The sequence below is a fragment of the Dendrobium catenatum genome, unplaced genomic scaffold (assembly GCF_001605985.2).
Source record: "Dendrobium catenatum unplaced genomic scaffold, ASM160598v2 fragScaff_scaffold_488, whole genome shotgun sequence".
Taxonomy (NCBI): Eukaryota; Viridiplantae; Streptophyta; class Magnoliopsida; order Asparagales; family Orchidaceae; genus Dendrobium; species Dendrobium catenatum.
This window is the reverse complement of record NW_021318950.1, coordinates 2,136,532-2,152,497: the sequence shown is the minus strand read 5'-3', so window position 1 is coordinate 2,152,497 and position 15,966 is coordinate 2,136,532. Positions and strand designations below refer to the sequence as shown.

Genomic DNA, 15,966 nt, shown 5'->3' with positions numbered 1-15,966 from the left:
CAAAACAAGCCATGTCCTTCCCAGGAGGCAGACAGAAAGCCTGCCTCATCATAGTCCGAAACCAAAAGCTAGAAACCCCATGGCCTTGCCATCACAACATTCCCACGAAATAAGCCCAAAACCAATGGAGCAAACACCACAGCAGGAGGGCCAAATCCAAGAAAAAAAATAAGTTCTTTTGGGATTGTCATGAACAAAACATATGACAATCCATTGGACTAAATTTAGGTCAATTTAATTTTGGGACTCTCGTAATATTTTATAAAAAAATTGTAAAATTATTATAAAAAAAAATAACTTGTAAATATTGTAGCAGAAAGTAGATTTTTAATTTAAGTTTTTCTAAAAACAATAAAATAGCAGCCAAATAATAAGTAATCCACCTCAAACAAAATCTTAATTATAATGAAGCGCAATATACAGTAGTCATATTACATATTCTGTATTTAAATACTATCCAAGTAGAGTCTTAAGAAGTCACAACATATTTAATCTGCATCAATTAACATAATATTATATAACAACCGATTTATAAGAAATTTCCTATCTTGAACAGCACAGGAAATTTCACAGCTCATACCTGTACTTCCCTGTCGAAAATCCAACTGAAACGCACAGTACTGAAGCCCTGTTTAGCCCGTCCCTGAGCTCTCTCCTCTAGCTTCCTATACCTGGGCGCCAACCTACACACAAAATCCTGCGCCTTCCTCCCCTCATCAGATAGACCCACGAGGCTCTCCACCTTCCACCTCCCAACCAAAAACTCCGTAATATCTGCGTAGTCCTTAGCCGTGTAAACTCCCAGGCGCTGAGCAACCGCGCTGAAATGGTGGAAGAGGCGGTGGTCGCGGCCGTCGAACATGAGGTGAGCCGGCATGGTGATCTTGTTCTTCATCATATCGGCGAAGGCGATGACGGCTCCATCGGGGTCGAGCTCGAAGAGCTTGTCGACGATCTTCGAGTAGGCCGCCTCGTGCCGCTTCTCGTCTGCGGCGATGGTACCGCAGATCTTAGCTAGTTTGAGGTCGCCGTAAAGCTTGGCGTGGCGGGCCGTGTTGCCGTGGGAGATGTAAGTGGCGCGCTCTTGGAAGGAGGCGTATATGTATCCTTTGTATGGGCTGTTCTCTGTTTTAATGTACTGTGAATGGAGAAGCTTTACGTGAAAAAAATGTTGGCAGGTGAAAAATTTGAGAGTGATCAAATGATTCATTCCAGAATTTGGTAAAATCTTTTGAAGATTAATCAAAAGAGAGAGTCACAATTTACATGTCAAATTTATAGTGATAGTAAAATCCGTCAAATTTTTGCTTGATTCAAGTCCCTCTATCCCAAATAAAAAATCTATTTAACTACAACTTCAATACAACAACGGTTATACGTTCTTTTTTCTGCATTATGACATATTAAGAGTCAAATTCTAATTTAAATATAATTAAAAATTATTAAATTTTAATGCTTTTTAACAAAATCTCAACCACAACTTCAAATGTCTATTCAAAATAATATCAAAGAAATTCAACTGAAAAAATGCGGTTAATTCGCATTCTTTGATGTTATTTTTGGGCTATGAATTGAGCATTATAACTTTAAATTAGGTGCTTTTAGGTATTTAACTGTTTATCTTGTTAAGTTGAAGTATGAATTGAGAATAACTTCAAATGATTTGAAATCATTTATTTTATTAAAATTTGTGTATTTAATATTAAATATATTATATTTTGATGAAATAACAAAAAAGAATCAAAACTTTATGGTTGGAACTTGTGTATTTCTTATAAAGATGAAAATATTTATGATTCATTGGTGACATTTTGGCTCATTCTAAGCGTTTAATCATAATTTTTTGCTTCTCTTTCTTTAATTTCTGGTTAACATTGTAATTACTTTTTTGTATTTAAGTTGTCATACTGTATCAAGTTGCATTTCTATTTTAATTGTTGATGTAATTTTTTAAAGTTTAAGAATTTAGGCTCATTCTAATTATTCCAAAAAAATATATAAATTTTAAAAATCAACTCTATCAACTATTAAGCACACAAAAAGACAAAAAATCTTACATTAGAACTCCTTAAAACAAAAAAAGGCATACAAAAAGACAAAGAACTCCTTCAAACAATAAAACAAACTAAAAACCAAAAATTAAGTGGTTGGTCAGTGAATACAACCCAGCCCGTACTCGATTCTTCTCGATCGGCAACGCCTCTTAAGGGAGGCTCAATCAAGTACAGGCCAGTAGGTTTTTTGGATGAGTCTCTTCTAGAACAACCGAGAACAATTAGTCATGCTACCAAGCACGTACTTTTAAGGGAGTTCGAGTGGATGGACTTGTTCCCAAAAAAACAAAAACAAAAAAAATTGCTTACACATTTTTAAAATATAGTCAACATATTCAATATAATTAATAAACAAAGGTTTTTTGACTTTTTCCAATAATTTATATTTGAAATTTCTTTTAGATATTTAGTATATTTACTTGTAATTAGTGAAAGATAATGATAAATAAATGCAAAGAACCGCCCGCCATAATTGAAGTCAAAGCCCCCAAATTAGCATCCCTGTGCTCTACTTTGTTCTTGCATAAGAAATTTTGGAGTGAAAAACATTAATGAAAAAAATTGCAAGTGAACCGAACTAAAGCCAAAACCAGAAGCCAAGGAAGCACAACTAAAGCAAAACTATTTCATGACTTACCATCCCACAACCAATTAGATACTGTATCGTCTTCTCAATCTGCCTCATATCCACCCTTCCACAAAGGTAAAGATACTACTTAAGCAAGTCCCCATGCCTGTTCTCTTCTGCAGTCCATCCCCTCGTCCAAATAGCCCAGGATGTGAGGCTTGCCCCAGTTTCATCCCTCACCCCGTCAAAGGTGTTTAGCATTGTCTGGTAAGTTGGAAGAGCTTCCTCTGTGATCAAGTCCCCAACTAAGCATACGTAGTAGTCATCAGGGATCTCTTTAGCTCTCTTCCTCAGTTCCTCCACTTGCTCATAGAACTCACTCGAGGCAGGAGAAGGTAAGAAGTCCTGAGGTTGCCATGAGCTCTCCACTGGTTTCAAATGGGTCAGTATGTTCTGCTCTGCCCAGTTATCTAAGGACTTGAATATCTCCATCTTTTCTGATGGCATGGAGTGAATTATTTGATTTTCTACTACATGTGGAGGTATGAAGGGCTTCTTATGAGTGCTTACTCTGATCGATCATAAGAAGATATGTTAATACAAATACATACATGCATAGACTGAAAGAAAAGTGGACAAATGGAGGATCTAAGTGAATGTTTCATATGAAGCTCACTTGGTATAAGTTGTAGAAAGTGCGGAGTTCATGGAAACCATTGGGGAACTTCTAGTAGCTTTGGTGGATTTAGGAGATAAGCATAGCATTTTTTGGAAATAGTCGCTTTGAGAAGAGAGACTAGTCAAAGCCATTTCTTGGAGAGAGAAACAGGGGAGAGTCAAGGAAACGAGTAGAGAGAATATAGAGGCCGCGGGTTTTTGCTTCATGTTCGGAACTCCCTGCCCTTATTTATAATGTGGGAAACTACGACATCGATTCGATTCGAGTGAACTGTTGTTAATTAAGTGACAGGGTAGTGGCCGTAAAGCATTCCATTTATAACAGATATTTTTTTTTCTCTCTCTCTTTTAATTTTTTTTTGTCATTATTTTCTTATGTAAAATAATATTTAATGTTCTTATAATTATCATATTTTATTAAATTTAATTATAATAAATTAATTTATATCATAAAAATGTATAAAAATAAACATGTTTGAGTGGTCTGCAACATAATTAAGTACTTGATTTGTATGCATATTACGCCGGGAAATAGTGCAAAGACAGAAAAATAAAAAAATATATATTTTTTAATATGTCTGACTAGCATATTATATAAATAAAAAATATGACGTCTCAGCAATATTAAAGATGATTTTTATTTCCAAAAATCTTAAATGCTTAATAAAAGATCGTGACCGAAACCTTCTCCCATATATGTGATTGTATTGAAAAGGTTTTCGACAAGGATATCTTAAAGAAATTTTGATTAAAAGTAAAGCAAATTGTGAAGTAGAATTTTAAATGGGAGAAGATTTCACTTGGCCTTTTTTTTAAGTATTTTAGATTTTTTGGAAATGAAAGTCATCTTTAATATTGATGAGTCATGATATTTTTATTTATATATATAGTTAATATAAATTTTTTGGATCATATTTGGCCTTGGAGCAGTAATAACGTAGAGATGAAGTATTTAATGGCACAATTATTAATTTATTATTTTGTTATATCCTTTTCACTAGTTCTTTTTGGTTTTTTTATTTAATTTATTTTATGCGAGGGTTTTCCTACCTGTCGGGTTTTCCTCTTTCTTCACTCCTCCGACCTTGCCGGAGGCTTCTATCTACCTTGCTTGGATCATTCCCTGGATCAGGTATTGTTGAAGGATCTAGCCCCCCTGCACCTCTGATAAACTAAAAAAATATTATTGTTTCTACAAATCCATTCTCAAACGATCTCCCCCACTTTTTCTACCCTTGTGAACCAAAAATCATTGACTTTACCCATGAAAAATTCTCTATTGGTGCCCAGAAACGAAATATTTACTTGGTCGGCTACTCTTTCAGTTGGAGCAACGGAAGAACGACAAACAGTTGTTTGTCGTTCCATTGGAGATGGTCTTAACAATAATAAGAAAGGAATAAAGAAAGAAAGGAATAAAGAAAGCTGTTGAGTGTAATCTTTTGAGATTTCATGATATAATTATTCATGTTATAGGTTTATTTACAAATCTGTCATTTTTATGTAGTGATAAGGTTGCAAGTTCTTGGGACTTTTTTATATTAACCAATTATTACGATAGTGAAAAAGCTTGTCAACTTCATCATTGTCATGACAAATAATTATGACATAATTGATTTGTCATAAATTTTATAAGGTTACGATAAAAAATAATGTTAGTCTTTTTTTCATCATAACTTAACTACACTTAAAATTTTATCAATAATTACTCTAATAGTACTTTGGTAAGTCTTTCAAGCTTGTTTAATTAGTTGTGGATTGTCTTGACACATTTTAATCGGTGTGTACTGTAATGCATCCATTCAAACCATCGCATCTGTCATAATTAGGTTAATTAAGCCATATTATTCTCAAAGATATATGCTTTGTCCATCATTATATTCTAGTCTCCTCGACAAAGTTTAAATGATACAATTCACATTAGGTAACTCTCATGCGACCTTACTAGCCTGTTGTCATATATCATGTGGAAACTCCAAATACATGGGCAACACCACGCCCGTAACTCATGATTGCATCCTAATAACTTGCTTCCACATCACCCATAAATTGAACTATCCATATTTATTAAGATACCATTAGTCGGGTTTAGGAGGAACGTTTAACACTCTCGTCGTCCATATTCTACTATCAGCTGAATCATAAATCAGAATGTTCAAATGATCGATCAATAAAGTTATTATACCCCTTATATTGTGAAAGGAACTTTTGATCTTTTAGCTTTTGGAAACTTGTACAATCATTGAGATACCCAACTATGTGAGATGGGGAGGGACCAAGGGAGAGAGCGAGATTGAAATTTAGGATTAGTATTTCAAGAATGAATCATATCCCTTGAAATATCTAAGTAAATTCAAATTCTTCTTCTTTTTCATATTTCAAAATCTTATGATTCTAGAGTAGTGGAGAATTTTGAAACTTTAACCACTTTTAAAATAACCAGGCCACTTAATATAGTGCTTATTCCAGATTGAATAAAATATTTTGAAAGTGAAATCAAGATCTATTTAACTCAAATAATGTATCACATAAAAAATCCACTGCAACTCATAAACCAACCAAGCCAAATACAGTCCCATGCATCATTTGAATATGCGATTTTGAAGAGCAACCGCAAAAATTTAAAAGTACTGTGATTTCAAAGTACATATTACTCTGAAATAAACATTCACTATCATGAACAATACTTTTTTTCTTAAATTTACAACAAAGGCTAAAAAGCCAAATAAACAAAAAATTATAAAGCTGAAGAAACCACATTAATCTACACAAAGCAAAGTAAACTAGAAAGTATAAATAATTTGAATTGTCAGACTCATGATCACCACCCAGTTTTCTAAGCTTGGACCATCCATTGGTGAAAGAAAAAACCATTAGCAAGAAGACCTAAGTACGAAAGGCACCCACGAACACATAGAAGGAGGAGCCACCAAGATTGTTAAAACAAGCTAAGGCCTTCCAGGGGAAACAAAGCTTGCCTCATCATAGTTAAAACCAAAAGCCAGAAACCCCACCGCCTTGGCATCACAACATTCCAACAAAATAAGCTCAAACCCAATGAAGAACACCACAGTAGGAGGGTCAAATCCAAAAAGAAACATAATTTATTTTTCATTTGTCATGAACAATACACATGACAATCTATTGGACTATGTTTAGGTCAATTCAATTTCGGGCCGGGACTCATAATATTTTATAAAAATAATTGTAAAATTATTATTAAAGAAAAATAACTTGTAAAAATCGTAGCATAAAGTAGATTTTTAATTTAAGTTTTTCTAAAAACAATAAAAAATTTAGCAGCCAAATAATAAGTAATCCATCTAAAACAAAATCTTAATTATAATGAAGCGCAATATACACCAGTCATATTACATATTCTGTATTTAAATACTATTCAAGTAGAGTCTCAAGAAGTCACAACATCTTTAATCTTCATCAATTAACATAATATTATATAACAACCGATTTATAAGAAATTTCCTATCTTGAACAGCACAGGAAATTTCCACAGCTCATACCTGTACTTCTCTGTCGAAAATCCAACTGAAACGCACAGTACTGAAGCCCTGTTTAGCCCGTCCTTGTGCTCTCTCCTCTAGCTTCCTGTACCTGGGCGCCAACCTACACACAAAATCCTGCGCCTTCCGCCCCTCATCAGATAGACCCACGAGGCTCTCCACCTTCCACCTCCCAACCAAAAACTCCGTAATATCTGCGTAGTCCTTAGCCGTGTAAACTCCCAGGCGCTGAGCAACCGCGCTGAAATGGTGGAAGAGGCGGTGGTCGCGGCCGTCGAACATGAGGTGAGCCGGCATGGTGATCTTGTTCTTCATCATATCGGCGAAGGCGATGACGGCTCCATCGGGGTCGAGCTCGAAGAGCTTGTCGACGATCTTCGAATAGGCCGCCTCGTGCCGCTTCTCGTCTGCGGCGATGGTGCCGCAGATCTTAGCTAGTTTGAGGTCGCCGTAAAGCTTGGCGTGGCGGGCCGTGTTGCCGTGTGAGATGTAAGTGGCGCGCTCTTGGAAGGACGTGTATATGTACCCTTTGTATGGACTGTTCTCTGTGTTTATGTACTGTGAATGGAGAAGCTTTACGTGAAAAAAATGTTGGCAGGTGAAAAATTGAAGAGTTTTTGTCAATCAATTCTTATTGAAGTTGAAACTGAAAAATAAATTTGAATATTCCGTGAACAAATGATTCATTCTAGAATTTGGTAAAATCTTTTGAAGATTAATCAACCAAGAATAAAGAGAGAGTCCCATTTTACATGTCAAATTTATAGTAATAGTAAAACCCGTCAAAATTTTGATCGTGACTAGTGAAGATTCAAGTCCCTCTATGCCAAATAAAAAGCCTATTTTATTACAACTTCAAATACAACGACGAGAAGAACAACAATATCAAGCCTTTATTTCATTGTATTTGATCGGTTATATGTTCTTTTTTTTCACATTGAGATATATTAAGTTTTTGTTTGGGACAATTTTCTAAGTGCTTCTTAAAATTATTTTTTAGTAAAAAATATAAATTTTCATACTAGAAAGTTAATTTAAAAGTAGTAAGAAAGCTGTGACAAATGAAGCAGAAGAGTAAAATTCTAATTTAAATATAACAAAAAAATTATTTTTAAATGCTTTCTAACAAAATCTCAAACACAGCTGAAAAAAAGCATTGCAGAATAATCTTGAATGGGCTTAGATGCTTTTGCTTTCAGAAATAGGTGAGCTTTGTTCTTCAAATTCACAAACATCGTAGGTTTTCATTTCAGCTGTTTTAACTATATACTGTTTTCGAATTTGAGTAAATGATATCAGATAATATTAATGAAACGCTAATTTACAAAATAATATAAAATACCGCACTAATAATACATCTCTTAGAAAATTAGCTAAAAGAATAAAATTTGATTTATCTAATGCATTATAATAATATTCTGTAGTGGCATAGTTTATATCGTTCAATTGAATATAAAATATTTCACATTGAATAAAAATACTTGCATAGAATCAGATATTTTAATAGAAACAATATATTTTGTTAAGCATTGTGTATTTAAATAATTTTTTTTTTCAGGTGAAATAACAAAAAAGAATCAATCCTTTATGGTTGGAACTTGTGTATTTCTTATAATGATGAAAATATTTATGATTCATTGGTGACATTTTGGCTCATTCTAAGCGTTTAATCATTATTTTTTGCTTCTCTTTCTTTAATTTCTGGTTAACATTGTAATTAGTTTTTTGTATTTAAGTTGTCATACTGTATCAAGTTGTATTTCTATTTTACTCGTTGATGTAATTTTTTATAGTTAATGAATTTAGGCTCATCCTAATTATTTCAACAAATATATATAAATTTTAAAAAATCAACTCTATGAACTATTAAGCACACAAAAGACAGAAAAAATCTTACATTAGAACTTCAAACAAAAAAACACATACACACACAAAAAGACAAAGAACTCCTTCAAACAATAAAACAAACTAAAAACCAAAAATAATTTGTTGGTGGACGAGTACGGTTGCCCCAACCCCTACTCGATTGCTCTCGACCGACAACACCTCTTATGTAGGGTCGAATCAAGTGAAGGTTAGAAAGTTTCTGGGATGGGTGCCTCTTCTAGGTCAACCGAAGATTAATCACACCGCCCAACACCCTTTCGAGGGTGGCAACGAATGGATACCCGTTCCAAAAAGACAAAAAATAATTTGCTTACACAGTTTAAAATATTAATCAACATATATTCAATATAATTAATAAACACAGATTTTTTCCAATAAGTTATATTTCAAATTTCTTTTAGATATTGAGTACATTTACTTATAATTATTGAAAGATAATAGTAAATAAATTCAAAGTCCCGCCCGCCATAATTGAAGTCAAAGCCCCCAAATTAGCATCCCTGTGCTCTACTTTAATTTGTTCTTGCATAAGAAATTTTGTTGTGAAAAACATTAATAAAAAAAGCTGCAGGTAAACCGAACTAAAACCAAGTAAAGCAGAAGCCGAGGAAACACAACTAAAACAGAGATATTTCATGCCTTACCATCCCACAACCAATTAGATACTGTATCGTCTTCTCGATCTGCCTCATATCCACTCTTCCACAAAGATAAAGATACTGCTTAAGCAAGTCCCCATGCCTGTTCTCTTCTGCAGTCCATCCTCTCGTCCAAATAGCCCAGGATGTGAGGCTTGCCCCTGTTTCATCCCTCACACCGTCAAAGGTGTTCAGCATTGTCTGGTAAGTTGGAAGAGCTTCCTCTGTGATCAAGTCCCCAACTAAGCATACGTAGTAGTCATCAGGGATCTCTTTAGCCCTCTTCCTCAGTTCCTCCACTTGCTCATAGAACTCACTCGATGCAGGAGAAGGTAAGAAGTCCTGAGGTTGCCATGAGCTCTCCACTGGTTTCAGATGAGTCAGTATGTTCTGCTCTGCCCACTTATCTAAGGACTTGAATATCTCCATCTTTTCTGATGGCATGGAATGAATTATTTGATTTTCTACTTCATGTGGAGGTCTGAAAGGCTTCTTATGAGTGCTTACTCTGATCGATCATAAGAAGATACGTTAATACAAATACATACATGCATAGACTGAAAGAAAGTGGAGAAGAGGATGATCTAAATGAATGTTTAATAAGAAGCTCACTCGGTATAAGTTGTGGAGGTCATGGAAACCTTTGGGGAACTTCCAGTAGCTTTGGTGGAGTTAGCAGATAAGCGTAGCGTTTTTTGGAAATAGTTCCGTGGAGAAGAGAGACTAGACAAAGCCATTTCTCGAGAGAGAAAGAGGGGAGAGAAACCCTAAACGAGCAGAGAGAGGATGGAGGCCGCGGGTTTGCTTCATGTTCGGAACTCTCTGCCCCTCTTTATACTGTAGGAGACTAAGGCAGTAACCTGTTGTTAGAATCGCCCACCGAGTCCTGTTCAACGCTTAAGTTTTATTTAATCTAAGCAGCTGGGTGATGTAATCTTTTGTTCTCATATTATCTCTCTTTCTTGTCTTTCTTATTTTTGCTGCCTGGTGACTGACGCTGCATTTATGTTGACATAAAATGTTACCTGATTTTTTTGAAAACTTCTGGAAATTGATGTCCTCCCCTTTCTTAAACCTTTGGAACTTGGAAGCCAAGCGAATATAATATAGCATTGCAAACCAACTTTATTCATTTGTAATTTTTTTTTTTAAGTAACATCCAACCGCTACCACTTTTGAAAGAGCTTTTGACAAAATTATTAATTCTCAAGTGACTTAGAAAAGATACTCACCTTACAAATTATATGGCCCGCATTCGATTGGGCCCCACTTAAGAGGTGCTATCTCGCTATCATATTAGCCCACCAACCAAGTTAAATAAAAGTGGAAAGTTGTCAGTAAAAATTTTTTAATGCTTTGAATTTATAGTATATGTATATTGGATACAAGGTGTGGAATATGGAACAATTATTACGTCCTCCGACCGGATGCATAGAAGCATCCGGTCGTAGGCAAAAAAAACTCGGTACCGAGGTGTACCGAGTTTTTTTAAAAACTTGGTAACGAGTCGGTATCGCGTTTTTTTTGCCTACGACCGGATGCTTCATCCAGTCAACCGAACAAATAAAAATTCGTGGAATATGGGGGCATGATCCCCCAAAAAATTATATGTTTCTTTTTTTAAATAAATTTTTTTATTTGTTTTTTTAAATATTTAAAAGAGAAAATTCTGCATATTCATTTAAGCGTTTATAATTAATTTATTAAATTCTTGTTATTATTTTTATTTCCAAAAACACCAACATATATTGAAATTGATATTTTAAAGCATTTGTTCAGCTAGAGTGGTGGTGAAATGGGAGGAAGAGAGCATGATGAAAAACTCGTGTTTTTAGCTTCATTTATCTTATTAGTTCATTAATGCAAAAAATAAGTTCTACTATAATTTAGGAAGCATCTTTTGGAATTGATTAAAAAAGAACAAAGGAATATAATGTAAAACATTGCATGGAGTTTGATTTTACTGAGTTGAATTTGAATATGTTGCTTTTGCTATTATATTCAATTTTAAACAACAAATTTAATAAATTTATTTAATTGTCAATGTTGATTTCAAGCTTAAAAATTTGAGAAAATATTTGAAAAAGAAATGTTAGGCTCCCGTTTCATAAGAAGATCTAGCATACACATAAATGAGAGAGAGAGGTGCAAGTGTCATAAGAGATACTAAAATTCTTACGTGCAAATCTTGAAAAGGGGAAAAATTACAGGGTTTCATCAGGTTGAAATGATTTCACTAGTTTTTTATCATTTAGTAAAAATAATGCTATTCTTCAAAGGAATGTTTTAGCTCAATGTAGCAAATATACATAATATAAAGTATATTACATGATTGTAGTTTGAAGAATCCAATGACATGAGAGTTGTTTTCAGGAGAATATTGGCCTATTCATTTGGTCGCATAATCGTAGTTGAGAGACGGTTGCCGGATGGACCGCAGTTTAACGACCAAGGTCAAAGGGACTGTAGCGAATAACAGAGGTCAGAGAGACTATAGTCAGACAACGGTGATAGAAGGGACCGTATTCGAGTGATGGAGGTCGGAAGGATTATAGTCGGGCGACGGAGGTCGGAGGGACCATAGTCAATGAGAGACTGAGGTCAGAAGGAACATAATCAGTTGACAGTGGTCCAAGGACTGCAGTTAGACTATGGTGGTCAATGGGACCGTAGTTAGGTGACATTGGTTGGAGGGATTATCGTCGAAGTGAGGGTGGTCAAAGGTACCATACTCGGGTGATGGTGTTTGGAGAGATAGATAGTTGGGCGATGGTGCTCAGAGAGACTATAGTTGGGCAATCTAGGTCAGGGATCGTAGTCGGACGACGACTGAGGTCAGAGGGACTATAGTTAGTGAGTGATGAAGGCTAGAAGAATTCTAGTCGACAAATAATGGTGGTCGGAGGGACCGTTGTTAGGCAACAAAGGTCCAAGGGAAATGCGGGTAACAAAGGTTAGAAGGAACATAGTTGGTGAGCTATTTGGGCTCATCGAGATGCTTAATTTATCTATAAGCAAGCATATAAGATCTAAAGATTATTTGATCATCCAAAATGTTTCGAGTTTATAATTATGTTTCAAATGTATGATTTTGGCTCATTTTAAATAATATGGGGTAGGGGTGTCAAAACGATGCAATAGGTCAGGTTCGAGTCCAATCCAAATTTACTCGGGTCCAAATAGGTTGACCATAACCCGACTCGATTTTGCAAAAGGGCCAGGAATTCTGACTCAAACTTGACCTACACGAGTTATCAGGTTGACTCGACTCGACCAAGAACCCAAACGTGAACACCTGATCAATGGAGGCAAGGGTTGAGTTTGAATGAGACACGCGAGGGCACGATGCGGAAAGGGCTGGGCGGTTGAGTTTGGATGCGCTGCAGGTGAGGCCGGCACGGTTGCTCGAGCTAGTGGGCTACGAGTTCGATCGGTTAAGCAAATGAGTTGGGTCAAACGGCTGAGTCTGGACCCACTGCATGCGAGGCCAACGCGATCATGGGTTACAGATGAGGCCGAGGTGGGACCTAACGCAATGCAAAACGGGTGTAGTGTAGGAAGTTGGGCCGAACTTGGGACCAACTGGTGTGAGCGGATCGGTGGCTCGCGGGTCAAACACGTGTTCATTTAGAGTTTCTGGGTCAACCTGAGCTCGACCCAATTTATAAACGGGTAGAAAAATGAAATCTGAATCCGTCCCATCAGGCAAATGGGTTAACCGGAACTCGAAATTTTTTGGGTTGATTCCGGGTCGGGTTAATATTTGACACCCCAAATATGATGCCACGTCTAGTGTTGATGAATTTGTACCATTAATATATTCAATTTAACTATCAATTTTGCTGAAAAGTCAGAGTTCATATTATCTTGAATTTAACTTTAAAAGCTTTTGATACATATGTACATATGCATCGAGATTTTTGTTGATAAAGTCAATTTTAGATGATAATTAATGATTTTGAACCGCCTATTTCATAATGTATTATAATGTTAAACATAAGTAAACCATAGCATGCTTTTTGGAAAAATAAACTTATATTGTCATCGATCTTCAATACTATTCATTCAAATTTTTCATTATTGGAAACGTGAATAATTACTTAGAATATCATACGTAATTATATTCATTCTATTGACTAACTGTATATGTAATTTATGTATGCATCCATCTGCATATTTCTGTACAGACCTAAAAATCTTTTTCTCTTCACCAAATAATCTAACATATATCCGAAGTCATTCACTTGGATTTCAATTCGAAATCATTTTATCACTGAAGTTTATTTTATTTTATTTTTGAGCTAATTAAAATCAAACTCTCACACACATCAAATATGAAAACTTCGAGCATAAAGACCTCTTAGTTGATAGTTAAAACTCTCAATCAATAGGTTAAGTGGAGCTGCGCAAATTTAAAACTCTAATGACAAATGACAAAGAGTTTGCATGGCGGGTGTGTGTGTGTGTATATTATGACTTTCAAACCAATTAACATAAACTCACATACACATCACATATATAGGCTTCAAATACAAAAACTTCTTGGTTGATAGTCAAATCTCACACTTAACGAATCAAGTTGGGCGGCGTAAATTTTTAGCTTTTATATAGCTATATTTGAGTAATTTTTAAAAAGGAACAGCTTAATAGTTCGAATAAGTAGGTGCATTGCAGGCTGAAAATTAAAAAAGGAGCTAATACGATGAAAGGTTCGGCACATTTAAAATGCAACAAATAGTTTGGCGCATTCTGAATGTCCAAATTAGTGTATTCAGCTTAGAGAGAGAAAGAGATAGAGAGAGGGGAGAGGAAGAGGAGGGAGAAAGAGAGAGCGAGCGGAGAGAGGAGAGAGAGCTAATGGGGGAGAGAGAGAAAGAAAGAGTTAACAGAGGAGAGAGAGTGAGGAGGGGAGAGAGTTTTTACTATTATTTTAATTATTATTTAATGATAATTAAATATTTAAATATTTAACAAACATTTAAAATAATATTTATTAGTTAAAATAATAATAGTTAAATAAATAATAATAATTTGATTGGGGCATTCAGAATGTCCGACAACATATTAGCTCATTTTTAAATTTTCAGCCTAGGATGCTCATATTTATTTCAACTAATAAGCTGCTCTTTTTTCTTCTTTTTTTTAATTAGCCGCTATATTTTTTAATTGCAGTTCTTTAAAACCGCAGAAGCACGTAGCATAAATTATAAATTATTGTCAAATGGAACTCTATTTGCCATCCTTATTATTATTTTTTTTTCTATTCGAATGAGCTGTTGCTAATTAAGAAAACTCACACCGAAATGGTGACAGGATAGAGCATTCCAGTTGGCCGTTGTAATGCAACTGACGCGCCCACGGGTTTGTCACTTCGTCGTAATCCTGCCGTCTACAAACCACTTCATTTGTGAAGCGTGAATGCTTTATGAGCCTGTCTGTCTTTCTATTTTAGTCATGCTTCTTAGCCTTCTAATGGTAAAGTAGGCTCCACAAATTTACAATTTTACGCTGCAACTATTCAAAAAGAAATGCAATGTAAAAAAAAATATTTTTGAATTGTATTGACCTTTTTAATCTATATTGGACTAAAAAAATAAAACTTTTATTGACCTTTTAGGTTTTAGCTCTATTTATGGATTATGTTGGTCATTTGACTTGATAGACTAGACATCAAATGCATATACATATCCAGTTAGGATGTTAGCAGTAGGAGTACATATGAGTTAAGCATTGACAAAGACAGAGATAGTGCCAGTGATAAGAAAAGTTTCTATAATGATTCGAGGGAACAAAGATAAAGATAGTGCCAGTGATAAGAAAAGTTGCTATAATGATTTGAGGGATTTGGATCGGTAGCATCTACCGGCAGCTATGATGAGCATATTCATTATGGTTGATGACATTCTTGTTAGTGCTAATTGATGATAGAGTTATTAGTGGTAGTCAAATAGAATTTCTTATACTGACAACACTAATAGGACCTTCTTCAGTGATGTCACATTTGCACAACTTACATTATTTGGAAGATTGATAGCAACATAAGAATGTTATTGGTAAGAAATTTATTTGAATGATTCAATGCCGCATTTCATGCATAAGTGAATGAGATATAATTGAATTGTATGATTGTATAATTCAACAAGTTTTTTATTTTGATTTAATTTGAGTTTTGATCGTATGGTTTTGTTTTAACTAAGTTTCTGTGCCTGAATCATTAAGAGAAATGTTGAGTGTAATATTTTTTCTAAGGTGGGTATATTATGGCAATCTGAATTTTTTAAAATAATTGAAAATGAAAATATCTAAATTCATATTTGAATTATAGCACAACGAAGAGAAAGGAAGAAAGTCAATTTTGAACAACAAAATTGCCTTTCATAGAAATTGCTTAGATCACTATAGGTGATTCTAATCCTATCTCTATTTTCATATATAATAATTTTAACCATTTCATTATCCCCAAAATTAATTTTATTATATTTTCTTTGATTTATTAAATTGTTAATGTATTATATCTTTTTATATTATATTATAGTACTTATTCTAAATATTTTAACTATAATATTTATTAAATTTCACCAAGTAAAATAGAAGTTAATGTATTTTGTATTATCTTTACT

At 34.6% G+C, this 15,966-nt stretch overlaps 1 protein-coding gene and 1 pseudogene across 1 annotated transcript; both read right to left on the bottom strand.

Annotated features, from left to right (window-relative positions):
• Window positions 1–392: 392 nt before the first annotated feature.
• On the bottom strand, window positions 393–3,432 carry LOC110106489 (annotated as a pseudogene).
• A 3,192-nt stretch (window positions 3,433–6,624) lies between these two features.
• LOC110106487 (stearoyl-[acyl-carrier-protein] 9-desaturase, chloroplastic) lies at window positions 6,625–10,209 on the bottom strand. Its single transcript, XM_020836417.2, has 3 exons — window positions 9,959–10,209; window positions 9,353–9,854; window positions 6,625–7,379 (listed from the first exon to the last, which is right to left on the bottom strand). The coding sequence occupies exons 1-3, from the start codon at window positions 10,081–10,083 to the stop codon at window positions 6,816–6,818; spliced, it is 1,191 nt and encodes a 396-aa protein (XP_020692076.1). The 5' UTR covers window positions 10,084–10,209; the 3' UTR covers window positions 6,625–6,815.
• Between the last annotated feature and the right edge of the window lie 5,757 nt (window positions 10,210–15,966).